This window comes from Hibiscus syriacus, unplaced genomic scaffold (genome assembly GCF_006381635.1).
Source record: "Hibiscus syriacus cultivar Baekdansim isolate YM2019G1 unplaced genomic scaffold, ASM638163v2 tig00004797_pilon, whole genome shotgun sequence".
In the NCBI taxonomy this organism is placed as follows: Eukaryota; Viridiplantae; Streptophyta; class Magnoliopsida; order Malvales; family Malvaceae; genus Hibiscus; species Hibiscus syriacus.
The window spans coordinates 1,210,245-1,226,330 of NW_024062032.1; the positions used below are offsets into that span (position 1 = coordinate 1,210,245).

General features: G+C 33.6%; 1 protein-coding gene across 1 annotated transcript; it reads left to right on the top strand.

Moving 5' to 3' along the window:
* The first annotated feature begins 10,435 nt into the window (after window positions 1-10,435).
* On the top strand, window positions 10,436-11,646 carry LOC120198762. Its single transcript, XM_039200041.1, has 2 exons — window positions 10,436-11,213; window positions 11,430-11,646. The coding sequence occupies exons 1-2, from the start codon at window positions 10,479-10,481 to the stop codon at window positions 11,451-11,453; spliced, it is 759 nt and encodes a 252-aa protein (XP_039055972.1). The 5' UTR covers window positions 10,436-10,478; the 3' UTR covers window positions 11,454-11,646.
* The last annotated feature ends 4,440 nt before the right edge of the window (window positions 11,647-16,086 follow it).

Genomic DNA, 16,086 nt, shown 5'->3' on the forward strand with positions numbered 1-16,086 from the left:
AAGGTAAATATCAAATTTAGTCCCTCATAGTTTAGTAATTTTTATTTTAATCCCGTATTATGAATTATGGTTAAATCACACTGTTAGCACTCATGTTTTATAATATTTCGAATTAGGACTTTAGTTTTATAATTTTACATTTTAATCATTAATTTCATTAGTTTTTTTTTTACTATGATTTTTAATATTTTACATTTTAATACTATATTTTTATTTCCTTTATTTTAATCATTATTTGCAATATTATTTTATTATTTTTTATTGTTTTAATTATTATTCATTATTATTTTTATTATTTATAAAAATAAATATATATATATAATAATAATATATTTTTTTATTAAAAACCTATATTTCATAAATTACTTTTAATAATTATGTTTTAATATATTTATTTATTTTTCAATATTAAGAAATGGCAGTATTAAAATAATTGGATGTCCATTTTTTGATATTTTTAAATAAATAAATATCCTATTGTTTTAAAATTATATATTAATTGTTTATTTATTTTTTAATACCGAAGAAAAGAGCTGTCTTAAGGCACCTAGAAGTCCTTTTCTGATATTTCTAAATAAATAAATATTTTATTTATTTTTATATAAATATATTTTTTATATAATTATAACTTTGAAATAATAGGATTATAAATTAAATATATTTTTGAATTTTTAAATTTCAAATAATAAGAGACAATTTATAATTAATAAGTACCAATTTTGGGCGTTGTGGGGGTGCTAATCCTTCCCCAAACGTAATCGACCACGAACCCCTTTTTATTATTAAAAAAAATGAATCTTTGGTTAAAAAGCAGATCAGTTTATCTTTTAACTGATGTTTTCTTAAAAACTCTTTTAAAAGATAATTTTTAGGTATTCGACCTACCTGACCCAAAAGGCCGATGGCGACTCTCAAAATATTTTAAAAATCATTTATTCACATCACTTTTCCCGCCGAGTAAAAATTTCGTGCCCGGACGAAAACCGGTTACGACAGCTTGGCGACTCTGCTGGGGACCGTCAAACTTTTAAAATCAATTATAAATTGTCTCTATTAATTATAAATTAAAAAATTCATATATTTGATTTATAATTCTTTCTTTTCAAATTTTTTATATACTTATTATTTTCATAGTATTTATATATTTTTTTATTAATATTTCATTATTTGCAAGTATTTTATTATTTATTTTTCTGTCAGAGGTTTGAACATTTCTCCTCACACAGAAAACTTGCATAACATAAAGCTCTATAATTGAGCTTGTCCCTTTTAAGTGGAAGTGAAACCGACGTCTTCGTGAGAATTTATTCTCCGTGTCAGACCTAGCCAGTAACTTTCGGGGTTCATATGCTCTATGTCTTCGTGAGAATTTATTCTCCGTGTCAGGCATAGAGAAATGTATCCCCTCGAATTGAACTCGATCCACCTTAGTCTGTGATGGACTAGGATTGAGGGTTAACAGCCCAAGGGGGCATCAACAGGGAAGTTCGAGTACCTTTACTCCTAGAACTAAAAACCTGCATATAATAAACCCTAGAAATTCTCCTAATCTAAGACAATACTGAAACCATTTCCATAGGTATACACAAAGGAGAAATAAGTTTTAGTTTTTAATTTATTATTTTTTCTGAATAAATGCCTGCGAACTAAAAATCATGTGGTTAGGTTAATTTTTCAAACAGGACAGTCTCAAATGAGGAAGGTCTTTGAAACAATTGTTGCTTATTCTACCTCTGTTGTTAAAAAAAAAGAGAGAATGAACGAGGCCAGAATAATGAAGCACTTCACATTTTTGAAAGCAGTGGTCCAAGAAGCCAGAAAGTCTGGAGAATTGAACTTATGACACTCTCCTATGACATTATTAGCAGCTCATCAAGAAAGATCATCGTTTATCTCATGTTGAGGTCGATAAGCATCACTAGACATTATTTTCCCCAACCATCAATTCATGTTCTCTAGAGGATTACATCATAGAGCCATGTACAAGTCACTACCTGCACTCTGGTTATACCGTGATGCTAGCTCAAGTCTTGATACATCATTGCTACTTATTCTACGCCGATCACTTTCTTTGTCAAGATGATATTCATTATGTCCATCAGAAGATTGCTGAATTTTAATTTGAGGACTTATGGCACAGAATAAAACATTGGAACAGAATCTACCCTTATAGGCCTTTTATATAGGGTAACATTGATTACAGGATTCCAAAAGTTGAAGATGACCAGTTTTACTGTTAACTAAACTGTTCCATGATTCAAAAAGAGTGGGATATATTGAAACAGCAGAAGAGACAGTCACTGTAGTAATCATTGCAAGGAAATCCACCAACAAAAATCGTCTAGCTCATCCTGATGATGTTTATTTCTTCCAGTAAGGTTGTTACGCTGGATGCCACCGACAACAAGGTCGAATTCGAAAAATCTACTCATCAATTGCTCCAACCGATCATCATTCATTTCTTGCACATCTGTTTTCAAAGATATGCCAAGATAGGTAGAAGGCAACCTCTGCACCACTGATCCCAAAGAAAAGAGACAGGACATTGATATCACTGAGGAACTCGTCTCTAGCAGCTCCTCGTGTATGGTTTTTAGGGAAACCTAGAAGCATTTCCACCTTATCAGGTTCAAGTGGAGTAACTTTATTCCTTCCAATCCATACCAGATTCCATTTTCAGCACTCATCAAGAACATACTTCTGGACACTCGAAGGTGGCTCATCGTCATAAGCTTCAAGAGCCTTACAGATCCTTTCTGTCAATTTGGCAATTCTTGTACTTGTTTGTAAACAGTTCAACTTTGTTCTTGGATCCCAGGAAGGCCATCATTTCTTTGTCAATGGAAAAATATTATGTATAGTGCATGGAGAAAATAAGATAAGAGGAAATCTGTTCTCAATTGGCAGATTATGAATATAGCCCCTTTTCAGTGTAGCAGCATGAAAATACTTCGAATCTACAAATTCTGGCTCTACATCGAATAAATACTTTGATATTCCAATCCAAACATTAACTGGAGCAAGTGCTACGTTCTCGTAGTAGAAATAAGAAGACCCAATAGCATCTTCTGGAAGTGTTCTTTGAGTTATCTGATCTGGTTTGGTATGAACCCCAAAACCAATCATTGGATTTGAAAGATGAATTTCCTCATGGTAGAAATAAGGAGGCCCAATAGCATCTTCTGGAAGTATTCTTTGAGTTATCTGATCTGGTTCGGTAGGAACCCCAGAACCAATCATTGGAATTGAAAGATGAACTGCATGATCGTCTTCATTAAGAAGCTTCTTTTCAAGCTTCCTCTGCTTATTCCTTTTCAAAAATCATAGCCCAAGTTTCGCTTTTGCTTGTAATTGGAGTCATTGTATAAATGAATTCCTATCTTCTACCAGAAGAGGTGCGTCAGCAGCCTTTGATATTTGAGCAGCACATATAAAATATGTTAACTCTGTAATTGATAAATTCAGACCACATATATCCATGGTTATTGAAGCTTTAGCCTCTGAGTATCCCATTTTTGTCAAGTATAACAGTTTAATCTTCTCATCAGAATCAGAATTCATGATTTCCTCGATATCAGAAGAACTATCAATATCTGTGAAATTATCCTGAAGGATCGCTTCATAATCAGATGAGTTGTTATCAGAATCAACATGTTGCATGGGTGCAAATTTTTGATGAGCTTGTACCATTGTATATGTAGTCTTGCCATTGCATCAGATTACTGTTCGCGTAAATTGGTTTCTCTCCCACATAAAAGTATATTTCAGAGATGGCCTTCACTGAAAGATGATAAGACACTATGTCAACCTGGAATGGATTACCAAGTAATTTATACTGCTCTGTCTGACTAAATCCCTCCAGATACAAAAAATGGTTACCTCATTCAGAAGACACATATCTCAGACGTTTCTGTTAGAATGATTGAATACTTCTTAAATTGGTGATAATATGAAGAGAATTTCAGTTACTTGATAACACTACTATTTAGTGACACCATAATGAGAGTATTCAAGATAAATAGATTTGGGGCACGAATAAAGCTACAAGTACCTATAACAGTTCGATGTCAAAATTCGACCTTGTGGGGATCATGACATTCCAGTCAAACAGAGATTGAGAGTGAATCAGATAAATCTAGAGGGAAATCTTGAGGGCCCATTTCAACCAGAAATAGAATATTGGGGCATTTTGAAGGCTTACAGCAATATGAATATTTGGGCATTCTTGGAGGCTCATCTCAACAAGAAGTAATATTGAGCACACTTTTAACATCTTTATCAGCAAATGTTGGGGCATTTTAAAGGTTCCTTCAGACAGATCCATGTGGGACATTTCGAAGGCTCAGATTGACAAAAAGTAAATATCGGGGCATGCTGAAAGCCCATATTAATCAGAATCAAGACTGTTGATGCATTTTGAACACTTGTATTAGCTAATGTTGGGGCATGATGAAGGCCCACATCATCATGTGTTAAAAGTCATTGACTTGAGCAGATATTTCCAATAAGACAGAAAAATATGAAGAATAAAAATGGTGAAACAATAACAGTCAATCTGACTACACATAATTGCTTCGTTCATCAAGCAGTTGCATTAGGGTCCTGTTGTTGAACAAATATTTATTCAGCAAGTATGGTTTCAAATACCCAATCTTCTTAAACCATGTGTCACATGATAGTGTGTTCTTTGTTAAGCTACATCATGGTTGCATGAATAAAGATGGTCCCTTTGTAAACCATTCGATCCAAGGATCAGTTCCTCGAGACCTCAAAATCTGAATTTGGCCTTTTATGTGTCGGTGATAATTGAAAATATTTCTTTGAGATTTCTGTCAGTTAGTTTCAACCATACTGTTGAGGTTACGAAGTTGTTTTTCACATCAATTTTGTTTACTTGATGACATTGAAGAGAGAAGCTCATGTATATTGCTCTTTCCCGATGTTACTGGGGTTATCATTGCCAGCTAGACTGAACCGAGTTTTCATCTATTTGGTTTATCATGTGCGTTTCATCCCCAGCATCAAGAATTCTATGGATATCTTTCCATACATGGCTCTTATAGTAGGTGTGTTTCTAATTCCTACAACGCTCATTACAGAAGAAAACGTGATCAATATCACACTTACCCTTGCCTGAGACAATATCAAGATCAATTGGTATCTCTTATTCAATTCATCACTAGCATATCTTGAGAATTTGATCAACTTTTTGGTCATATCAGCATCTCATTTGTATTCCTATTAAGTTTTGTTCTCAAGTGGTCTTGTGACGTCATTCAAAATCTTTGAACACTAGGCAAAGAGCTTCAATGATTGAGAACATCTGAGCAGAAACCACAGGAAATAATGAATATGTTGTCAAATGTTTTACGAACATCTGAGCAGAAACTACAGGAAAGGATGAATGTGTTGTCAAATGTTTTAAAAACATCTGAGCAGAAACCACAGGAAATAATGAATGTGTTGTCAAATGTTTTACGAACATCTGAGCAGAAACTACAGGAAAGGATGAATGTTTTGTCAAATGTTTTAAAAACATCTGAGCAGAAGCCACAGGAAAGGATGAATGCGCCGTCAAATGTTTTACGAACCTGTTATTCTGATGATTGAACCAATGTTACGATCATATGGTTTCCATTTATTGATCAAGTCTATCTTCTTCCACTCCAAGATTAGAAGTAAGATATAATGAAGATTTCTTTCCATAGAAGGGAAGCAGAAAAATTAACAATAAGAAACTAGTGGCACCAACTAAGGTTGAACGACAGGTTGTTGTTAAACATCTCGACATGATATGGTCCAAGTTGCCGTATTCGAGATTGAATTAGATGTGGAGACATGAAAGGAATTAAGATAAATCCTCCTTGTGATATGTTTCAAGAGTCAAATCAGAACAGACTCTACTCCCCTAATTAATCCCTGCTGAGTTAGGCATATCTACATCTACACTCTTCAAAGATGATAGATTCTCTTTTTAAAGATGACAGATTCTCTTTTCAAAGATGAAAACTTTATGGGATTTCTACACAAGTCCAAACAAATAAAGTTGGTTTTATCCAAGACAAAATGGGGCATCAAGGTCATAGTTCTGACTACGACAAGAGTTCCACAAATGAAACAATTCTTCTGAGATTTTCATGAAGCAAAGAAGACAGCAAAGATATAACTTGATCAGATGATTCTGCATGAATGCAAGCTTGATAGCATAAGTTGCGATACTGATATCCAGAGGTAACCCTGGCAATAAATGATGAACTGAAGGAAGATCGAGTTCACCACTTTGAAGTCAAATGAAGATTGCATCAACATTCATGCATTCATAAGAATATCATTTACATAATAGACAATGCACTACATTGATACATCTGAGTGCATTCAAACATGAAGTTTTACAGATCTTCTGAAGAACAAGAAGATTCAGGGTAAAAAATACCTTACATGAAGAAGGTATTCAAAACCACAAATACAAGAACCATGCAAACATCTGAAGAAGAGATGGACACAATCCACAAAAATGAGCATTATCTTGAGATTGGGGCATGTTACCCAATCAACATGTTATTTTGAAAAAAAAATGAGAAAACGATTTCCATAGTTTCTCATTCAATCTTTTCTAAAAATGAAATTGATGAAAAGTAAGAAAACGATTTCCTTAGTTTTTTTACTTAGTAAACTATTTCCTACATCTGTAAGTCCTTCAGTGCATGATGTTTCCAAAAAAGCCTTCGGGAGCTTTTTGATGTTTTCAAAGCCTTCGGGTCATCTGTAAGTCCTTCAGTGCATGATGTTTCCAAAAAGCCTTCGGGAGCTTTTTGATGTTTTCAAAGCCTTCGGGTCATCTGTAAGTTATTCAGTGCATGATATTTCCAAAAAGCCTTCGGGAGCTTTTTGATGTTTTCAATACCGTCGGGTCATCTGTAAGCCCTTCAGTGCATGATGTTTCCAAAAAGCCTTCGGGAGCTTTTTGATGTTTTCAAAGCCTTCGGGTCATCTGTAAGTCCTTCAGTGCATGATGTTTCCAAAAAATCTTCGGGAGCTTTTTGATGTTTTCAAAGCCTTCGGGTCATCTGTAAGTCCTTCAGTGCATGATGTTTCCAAAAAGCCTTCGGGAGCTTTTTGATGTTTTCAAAACCTTCGGGTCATCTGTAAGCCCTTCAGTGCATGATATTTCCAAAAAGCCTTCGGGAGCTTTTTGATGTTTTCAAAACCTTCGGGTCAACTGTAAGCCCTTCAGTGCATGATGTTTCCAAAAAGCCTTCGGGAGCTTTTTGATGTTTTCAAAGCCTTCGGGTCATCTGTAAGTCCTTCAGTGCATGATGTTTCCAAAAAGCCTTCGGGAGCTTTTTGATGTTTTCAAAGCCTTCGGGTCATCTGTAAGTCCTTCAGTGCATGATGTTTCCAAAAAGCCTTCGGGAGCTTTTTGATGTTTTCAAAACCTTCGGGTCATCTGTAAGCCCTTCAGTGCATGATATTTCCAAAAAGCCTTCGGGTGCTTTTTGATGTTTTCAAAACCTTCGGGTCATCTGTAACCCTTCAGTGCATGATATTTCCAAAAAGCCTTCGGGAGCTTTTTGATGTTTTCAAAGCCTTCGGGTCATCTGTAAGCCCTTCAGTGCATGATGTTTCCAAAAAGCCTTCGGGAGCTTTTTGATGTTTTCAAAGCCTTCGGGTCATCTGTAAGTTCTTCAGTGCATGATGTTTCCAAAAAGCCTTCGGGAGCTTTTTGATGTTTTCAAAGCCTTCGGGTCATCTGTAAGTCCTTCAGTGCATGATGTTTCCAAAAAAGCCTTCGGGAGCTTTTTGATGTTTTCAAAGCCTTCGGGTCATCTGTAAGTCCTTCAGTGCATGATGTTTTTAAGACCTCTAGAATGATGTTTTCAACATTTCAGTCTTACTAAAAAAAAATTATTGTTTTTCCGTCTTTGCTCTATTCTTGTTAACACAAGAATAAGCAAAGAGGGGCAGTTGTAAACACTAATTTTTTTATTTTTGTTATTATTATTATTATTATTTTTATTATTATTAAATATTATTATTATATTATTTACAAACAGTTACAAACCAAACTGGACCGGCCCAGTTACAAACAAAACAGAACCGACCCATACTAACTAGAAACCCTAAACATTTGGGGTTTCAGCTAGGGTTTCTAAACCCTAGCCCCCAGCCGCCTCCAAGATTCCAGAAGGCCACATGGCCGCCGTTTATCTGCCAACCGACACCTTCAATGCCAGGTGACCCAACCAGCAGCCGATGACGCCTTGCTGCCACGACACCACCATCGTCGAAGTCTCCAGAAGGCCAGATGGCCACCCACTTTGCTGCTCTAGGGGTGAGTCACCACATAGTTCGGTGACTCACCAAACTTCCCCCTCTAGACCGGTCCGAGCATGGCTCGGTGGTGGCTATAAAAGCCACCGGATCCTGCAAAAGAAGAGAGGACAGAAACGAAGAGAGGGAAAGCAAAGCAGTAACCACACACAACCACAAAAACAGAAGGGAAAACACAGACAGAAACGAAAAGAGAGCACAGCAAATATGAACGAGACACCACAAGAAGAAAAACTACCAACGATCTCAGTCAACGACGAACCAGTATAAAAAAAAAGAAGGAAAATAGAAGAGAAGAGAAGAGAGAGCTTACTTTGTCATCGGAGGCACTCGAAACATCACCGGAAACCTTCGGATTTCGAAGGTAAAATCCTAGATCTAGGAATTTCTAAGGATTTTTAGGACAAATAGAGGTCGTATTCGACCTTAGGATGTAGAGATCTACGGTTTGGGCTAATTTTCCTAACTCCGGCCACCGTGAACGGTGGCCGGTAGTGGTAGCCGATGGTAGAGTAAGGCTGCCAGTCGCTGGTCAGCCAGCCTCCGGCGGGAAGAAGGAAGAGAGAGGCGAGAGTGTTTTTCTTCTCTCTCAGATAGAGAGAGAAGAGGAAAGAAGCGAATGAAGATGCTGGCCCGTAGGGCCAGCCGTTTTGGGTTTATAACCCCTCCCCCATACAACGTCGTTTAGGGGGAGGGGTGTGCGTGTAATTTCTATCAGGGGTAAACCCTGTTTGCAGTCATTATAGTTTGTGATCATTACAATTTAGTCACTGAAATTAATTTCTGATTATTTTAATTTAGTCTTTTAATTTAATTTTATTTTAATTTAGTCCTTATCAGCATATATATATTTAAGGTAAATATAAAATTTAGTCCCTCATAGTTTAGTAATTTTTATTTTAATCTCGTATTATGAATTATGGTTAAATCACACTGTTAGCACTCATGTTTTATAATATTTCGAATTAGGACTTTAGTTTTATAATTTTACATTTTAATCATTAATTTCATTAGTTTTTATTTTTTTACTATGATTTTTAATATTTTACATTTTAATACTATATTTTTATTTCCTTTTATTTTAATCATTATTTGCAATATTATTTTATTATTATTATTTTTTATTGTTTTAATTATTATTTCATTGTTATTATTTTATTATTTATAAAAATAAATATATATATATATATAATAAATAATATATATTTTTTATTTAAAACCTATATTTCATAAATTACTTTTAATAATTATGTTTTAATATATATTTATTTATTTTTCAATATTAAGAAATGACAGTATTAAAATAACTGGATGTCCATTTTCTGATATTTTTAAATAAATAAATAACCTATTGTTTTAAAATTATATATTAATTGTTTATTTATTTTTTAATACCGAAGAAAAGAGCTGTCTTAAGGCACCTATAAGTCATTTTCTGATATTTCTAAATAAATAAATATTTTATTTATATTTTATATATAAATATATTTTTTTATATAATTATAACTTTGAAATAATAGGATTATAAATTAAATATATTTTTGAATTTTTAAATTTCAAATAATAAGAGACAATTTATAATTAATAAGTACCAATTTTGGGCGTTGTGGGGTGCTAATCCTTCCCCAAACGTAATCGACCACGAACCCCTTTTTATTATTAAAAAAATGAATCTTTGGTTAAAAAGCAGATCAGTTTATCTTTTAACTGATGTTTTCTTAAAAACTCTTTTAAAAGATAATTTTTAGGTATTCGACCTATCTGACCCAAAAGGCCGATGGCGACTCTCAAAATATTTTAAAAATCATTTATTCACATCACTTTTCCCGCCGAGTAAAAATTTCGTGCCCGGACGAAAACCGGTTACGACATCATCTACATGACAAATAGATTCTTTTCGAATAGAAAACAAAAAGAATGGGAACCCACTAAGTCTGCTGCTCAAGAACAAATGTTAGATAAAGATGCTAATGATATTGACCAAAGATTTACGAGGAATTTGTTCCCTTTTTGATTGCAATCAAAAGGCACCACAACCATGCTTATTGCACTCACCAGAAGGAATCCAATTCACCATGCTTGTATATATAGTTTGCTCCAGTGAAGCAATTAATCATCAAGCACTTAAAGATTAAGAGAGGGTGAGAATGGGGTTGAATGGGGGTGGCAACTCAATGGGACAGGGACACTACCCTAATTGGGGATGCAAGAAGGAGAGCAAATACAAAGGAGTCAAGAATGGCTATGCAATGGGTTACAGTGGAAGTGAATGTTCCCAAATCCACAATCCCACCACCTACGGTATGAGCAAACCCCAGAATGTTTATGGAATGGCTGAAACCTGGGATGAGTTTGGTCAATCTTACGGTAACTACAAGTCCCAAAATGGACCTTCAATGTCCAAAACTCAACTTGATCATGTTCCTGGGAATGGATATGGCAAGATGCAATCGTATGGCTATGGCAATAATAATAGCCACGGGAAGCATGAAGGTCGTGTTTATGGCTATGGGATGGGCCATGGTTTCGCTAATCACGGACACTATGAAAGCTATGAAGAGACGGACGGCTATGAGGAGTACGCGATGAATGGGATAGTCCGTAGCCAGCCGCACCGTCTCGGCAATCACTCCGGGCATGGAAATGGGTTCATGACGCCTCAATCATACGGCCCTGCTAAAATCATGGGGTTTGAATGTACTGAACCCGAGTACAGCGAAACACGCTTTTCCAACGACTCACAGTATTACGGCGGAGGCCGTGTATACCATGGTGGCAACGGCCACTCGGCTAAGGGTCTGATGAAAAACAATTCGGGTGAAAGCAGCCGCAGTGACTCTGAGAGCGACGACGAAGACAATCATCATGGTGGGTTTAACAAGGTAAAGTCTCGATGGCGCCGTGAAATCTGAAGTTTCTTTGTATATACTTCATACAAAATTTTATGTTATTAGTGGATGTATGTCCACTCTCGAAAGAATTTCTGAACCCGTCGTTGGTTGAATTCATATATTCACCTTCGTTGTTCTTCATCTGATTTCACTTTTTTTTTTATTTTGTTTCTTCGGGATATAAAACTAAAGGTTTATTATTTACAGGTCTGGAAAAGCAAAGCAATATGATGAGTTCTATGTATGCATAAACATGGTAGATATGTTGGCATGATGATAAGCCTGCCAGACTATATAAAATTAAATAAACTTGCGATGTAAGGAGCTGGAGAATGTATCTTCTTCCTTCTTGTTATTTGTGTTTAATGTCATACGGTGTTACGAATTAATGATAAAACTTCTGACCTTGAATGCGACCTGTTAATTTTCCAGTATTATTATGATTCAGAATTGTGATAATTCATATATTTTTCTAAATTTTTTAATTGTTATTTTAGAATAAATTAATTAAACTTTTCCTTAGTTAAAAAACACTTTTGAAATCCGAACCATTATAAGACTTAAAAATTAGTTTTTTAAAATGATATAAAATGATTACATAACAATATTTACTTTAAATTTCTTTTATTCTGCTAATAAGAACCTCTACCTTTATTTGTGTATCTATTTATGTCTCAATTTAAAATTATGAAATGAAATGATGGACCTCACCCGTCCCTCAAAATCTAATATATATTAGATTTTCTCGAGTAAATTACATAGTTGATCACTTTCATTTGAGTTTTATAAATTTTTCCTCATTAAATTCAAAAAACATAATATTTGATCATTTTGGTTTCATTTTAATTAACATATGGTTATTGAAGGTTAACGACCGTCAAACCTTTAACGTTTTGATATCGTGCCATGATTAATATATAAAATTAAAATTACATCAATTTCACGTAGATAATACGTGGATTAAGTTTTGGTCATGTTCCTTTCATATTTGTACATTTTTTCTCACCAAATTAAAAAAAACATAAGTTTTGGTAACTTACGTTATCATTTTATTAAGTTTTCATCAGTTACTTTATTGTTTTATTAAGTTTTGATCACTTGGACATTGAATGTCGTTAGTTTGATGACGTGACCGTTAGTATTTTATATTTTAACTCCTACACTTTAGACAAAATATTGATTATGAGACTTTTGTAAATTCAAATTAGTTTATGGATAATATTTCAATTTTTCCATTTTTAATAGATTTTATTCCCAACCTTATTGTTGTTCATATTCTCCATGGTTTTTCTTCATATATCTTTGCTTCATTCCTCCATTTGCCTTCTTTCAAGGAATCGTGTTGCATTTCAGGAATAATGTGAGATTTCCAACTTCCGATAACAAATAATAATACCACAAGTTGAAAGAAAATGAGAGGGTAGGTATCTGGAGATAAAATGAAACTGGGTAGCCTTAGTTATGCAAACTAAAATTCAATTTCCAAAGATTGAGATTGTAGAATGCCAAATCCAACAAGGAACTAGAAGACAAATTAGTGGATCTAAATAACCCAATAACCGGATATCACTCTCCGTAGTGATTTTTTCTTGAGAAAGTGCCTCTAGTGAAACATAATAAATGGATCCAAACAACATGATAACTAGATCAGTGAATGCATCCACTAAATTCAATCTAAAATCTATGATCTTAATGCCGAATATTTGTTTTTGCTCAAGAACAAGCAAATTTTTTATTCTAGATCCCTATTAACAATGTTCTTCTTATAATCACCGTTAACCCATGTGGCATGTGCGATCTATCGCACCACTACCACCTCGTCAACCTTTGAGTACTACATTTCCGTGACAAACCGATCAAACAACTCACCACCGGAGCAAATCTATAGTACTAAGTGAACAACGATTTGATCTTCATAAACGTCATGGAGGTTAATCACGCTCGGATGTGACAAAAAATTCTTGACGATCTTTTGCATCAAGGGAATTTCGTTGATCGACAATGCGTCGAATATGAAAACCTGGTATTGTGTCCTTAATAACACCTCCGTTGAAGAAGCTCTAGTTTTCTTGGCTCGAGGTGGTGGAGTGGTGGTGGTGGTGGATCTTTTCAGAGTTTTAATGGAGAATTTTCTACATTTTCACGATCTTCATTACTTCTTTTTATACCTTTTCTTACAATTGAGAACCCACCTAATTTCACTTCAAATAATTACAACTAATAATTAGAAACAAAAAGGTTATTGTAATTAAGTAGATATGTCTGAAGAAGAAGAAGGGAGAAAATGAACAATATTAAGGGTTGGGGGAAAATATTAAAACAATGGGTAAATTGAAATGTTATCCCTAAACTGATTTGAAATAATTATAAAAAGTCCTATAATATGTATTTTATCTAAAGTTTAGGTGTTAAATAAAAATCAAACCATTTAACTAATGAGTCACATCATCAAACTATCGGCTTTCAACGTCCAAGTGACTAAAACTTAATAAAACGATAATATAAGTGACCGAGACTTAATATAACAATAAAGTAAGTGACCAAAACTTATTTTTTTTGAATTTGGTTAGCAAAAGTGTACAGATATGAAAGGAAATTGACCAAAACTTAGTCCACTTATTATATATATATATGTGGAAATGTTGTAATCTTATGTTTATATATTTTATCGTATCACATCACCAAACCATTAAAGTTTTAACTGTCGTTAATCTTCAGTGACCACATCTTAATTAAAACGAAACGAAAGTGAGCAAATATTGTGTTTTTAGAATTCTATGAGAAAATTTATAAAATTCAAACGAAAGTGACTAATTTTGTAATTTATCCAATTTTATATTTTTTTATTAAAAATATATTTTCACTCCTCTGAAATTTTGTAAATTCAAGTTCGTTACCTTAAATTCAAATTCTTAGCTTAACATAAAATCTTGGGCCGTCTCTGATGACACGTGTTATTCTCAAGAAATTATTTTGCACTTTGTTTTAATGTTAAAAGGCTTGTTAATTTTTTTCTCGTTTAGCGACGACTTACGTTTTAAAATTAATTCTAAATTTTAATTATATAAAGATTAAGAATCAATGATAATAAAATAAAATCTAAAAGTCAAATTAATTGGCCGTGGTAGTAATATATATATAATATATATATATATTGTATTTCTATTTAATATAAAACAAAATATAATTATTTTATCATTATTTGTTTCAATATATATTTTAAAATTTAATTATATAAAAATTAAAAATAATAAAAAAATATTTTGAATTCAATATTTTTATCAAATTTAAATAAATTAGCAATATTTATTTCTTTCTATTTTTGTGATTTTTTCGTCTTCTTCTTTTATAAGATATTCGTGATGAGAATGAATTTGAATAAACTTAAATTTATTTATTTCTATTTTTCTTCGTCTTCTTTGCTTCAACAGTGTCACCGTTTACTCTTCTTCGAATGCATAGAAGGAAAGGCCAGGCACCAGTTTCACTTTATTTTCTTTTTGGATCTGTCTAGTCCATTACTTTAATACTTTACTTATTTTTGCTTTTAAATTTTCTCATACATGATGTTAGGGGACACTCGTTGGACGTTTTGTTTATTTATAATAAAAGTCGACATTTCATTTCAAAAAATTTAAATTAAGATTTTTAATATTAATTAAAAAAATATAAAATAAAAATAAAAAATCTTTTGTTTTTGCGAGTTAGTTGAATAAAGGTTTTAAATTTTAATGATGAAATTATATTAACTTAGTAGGTTAATCTCAAAGTTTTTTTCTTTCCTACAATTCTCCTTAGCATTTTATTTACATCTCTCCTATTACAACATATTAGAGAATAAAATCTTACATATTACTCTTCCTGATTGTAATGATAAAATAGATTTATTTTATTTTATTTTGGGTAGATACATAATTACACAAATTTCCTTAACAAATGCTAAGGGGCTGTAACAGACACAAAGCAGGGTAGACTTCTGCATTAACAGCAACAAACCACAAAACTGCACAAAAGTACTGTATTGGACGCCTTCAGTTTAGATACGAATTTTCGTCCGGGATTTTTGATTGAGCTTTACTTATATAAATACATATATGGGTTAAAATAATATTCTAACTTTTATGTTACATTTTTTAGGTCCAACATAAGGTCCACATTTTACAAAGCTGAAGCAAATGGCCCAACTGAAGCAGGCCCAATCGGTTACGAGCTCGCGTACTGAAACCCAATGGAGCTAGGGTTTCGGAAGAGAGCCCCAACGTCGCCAATGAAGGACAACTGTCTGATCCATTGGCGCGTATGATACACACTCGCATTCCCGAACACTTCACGCACCCGTGGGTCTTATTCGTGCAGCTGTCGTCGTTCGTACCTGATGCAACAGTCTGAATACCCCTGCTAGGAGCAGTTTGTCGAGGAGAAAAAATCCCTCGATAATGGCAGAGCCTCCTCAACGCATGCAAACAAAAACACATCAGAAAAAATAAAAAAAAATAGGGGACTATTTTCATCGAGCAACAAATATATTTCAAGACAAAAAAAAAGGGAGAGGACACAACGTATTAGCAAACGAAGTGCATAACAACAAAATAAATAAAAAACTTATTTTTTCATTAGTGATAACAACACAATATCAACCAAAAACCAGAAAAAGGAAATCTCTTTCCATGATCAGCGAACATAATCGAAAGAAAAGGGGAGGGAGAGTCTTTTATGAGAGAGAGAGCAACCAAATACCCAAGGAGAAAAAAAATCCACAAAAACTCCATATGCATATTTTGGGTTAATTGCTATAGGGGCTTTGCCTCTTTGGAATCAATACATTATAGTTCTCATTTCAAGGTTTATAAATTTGTGAATCTAG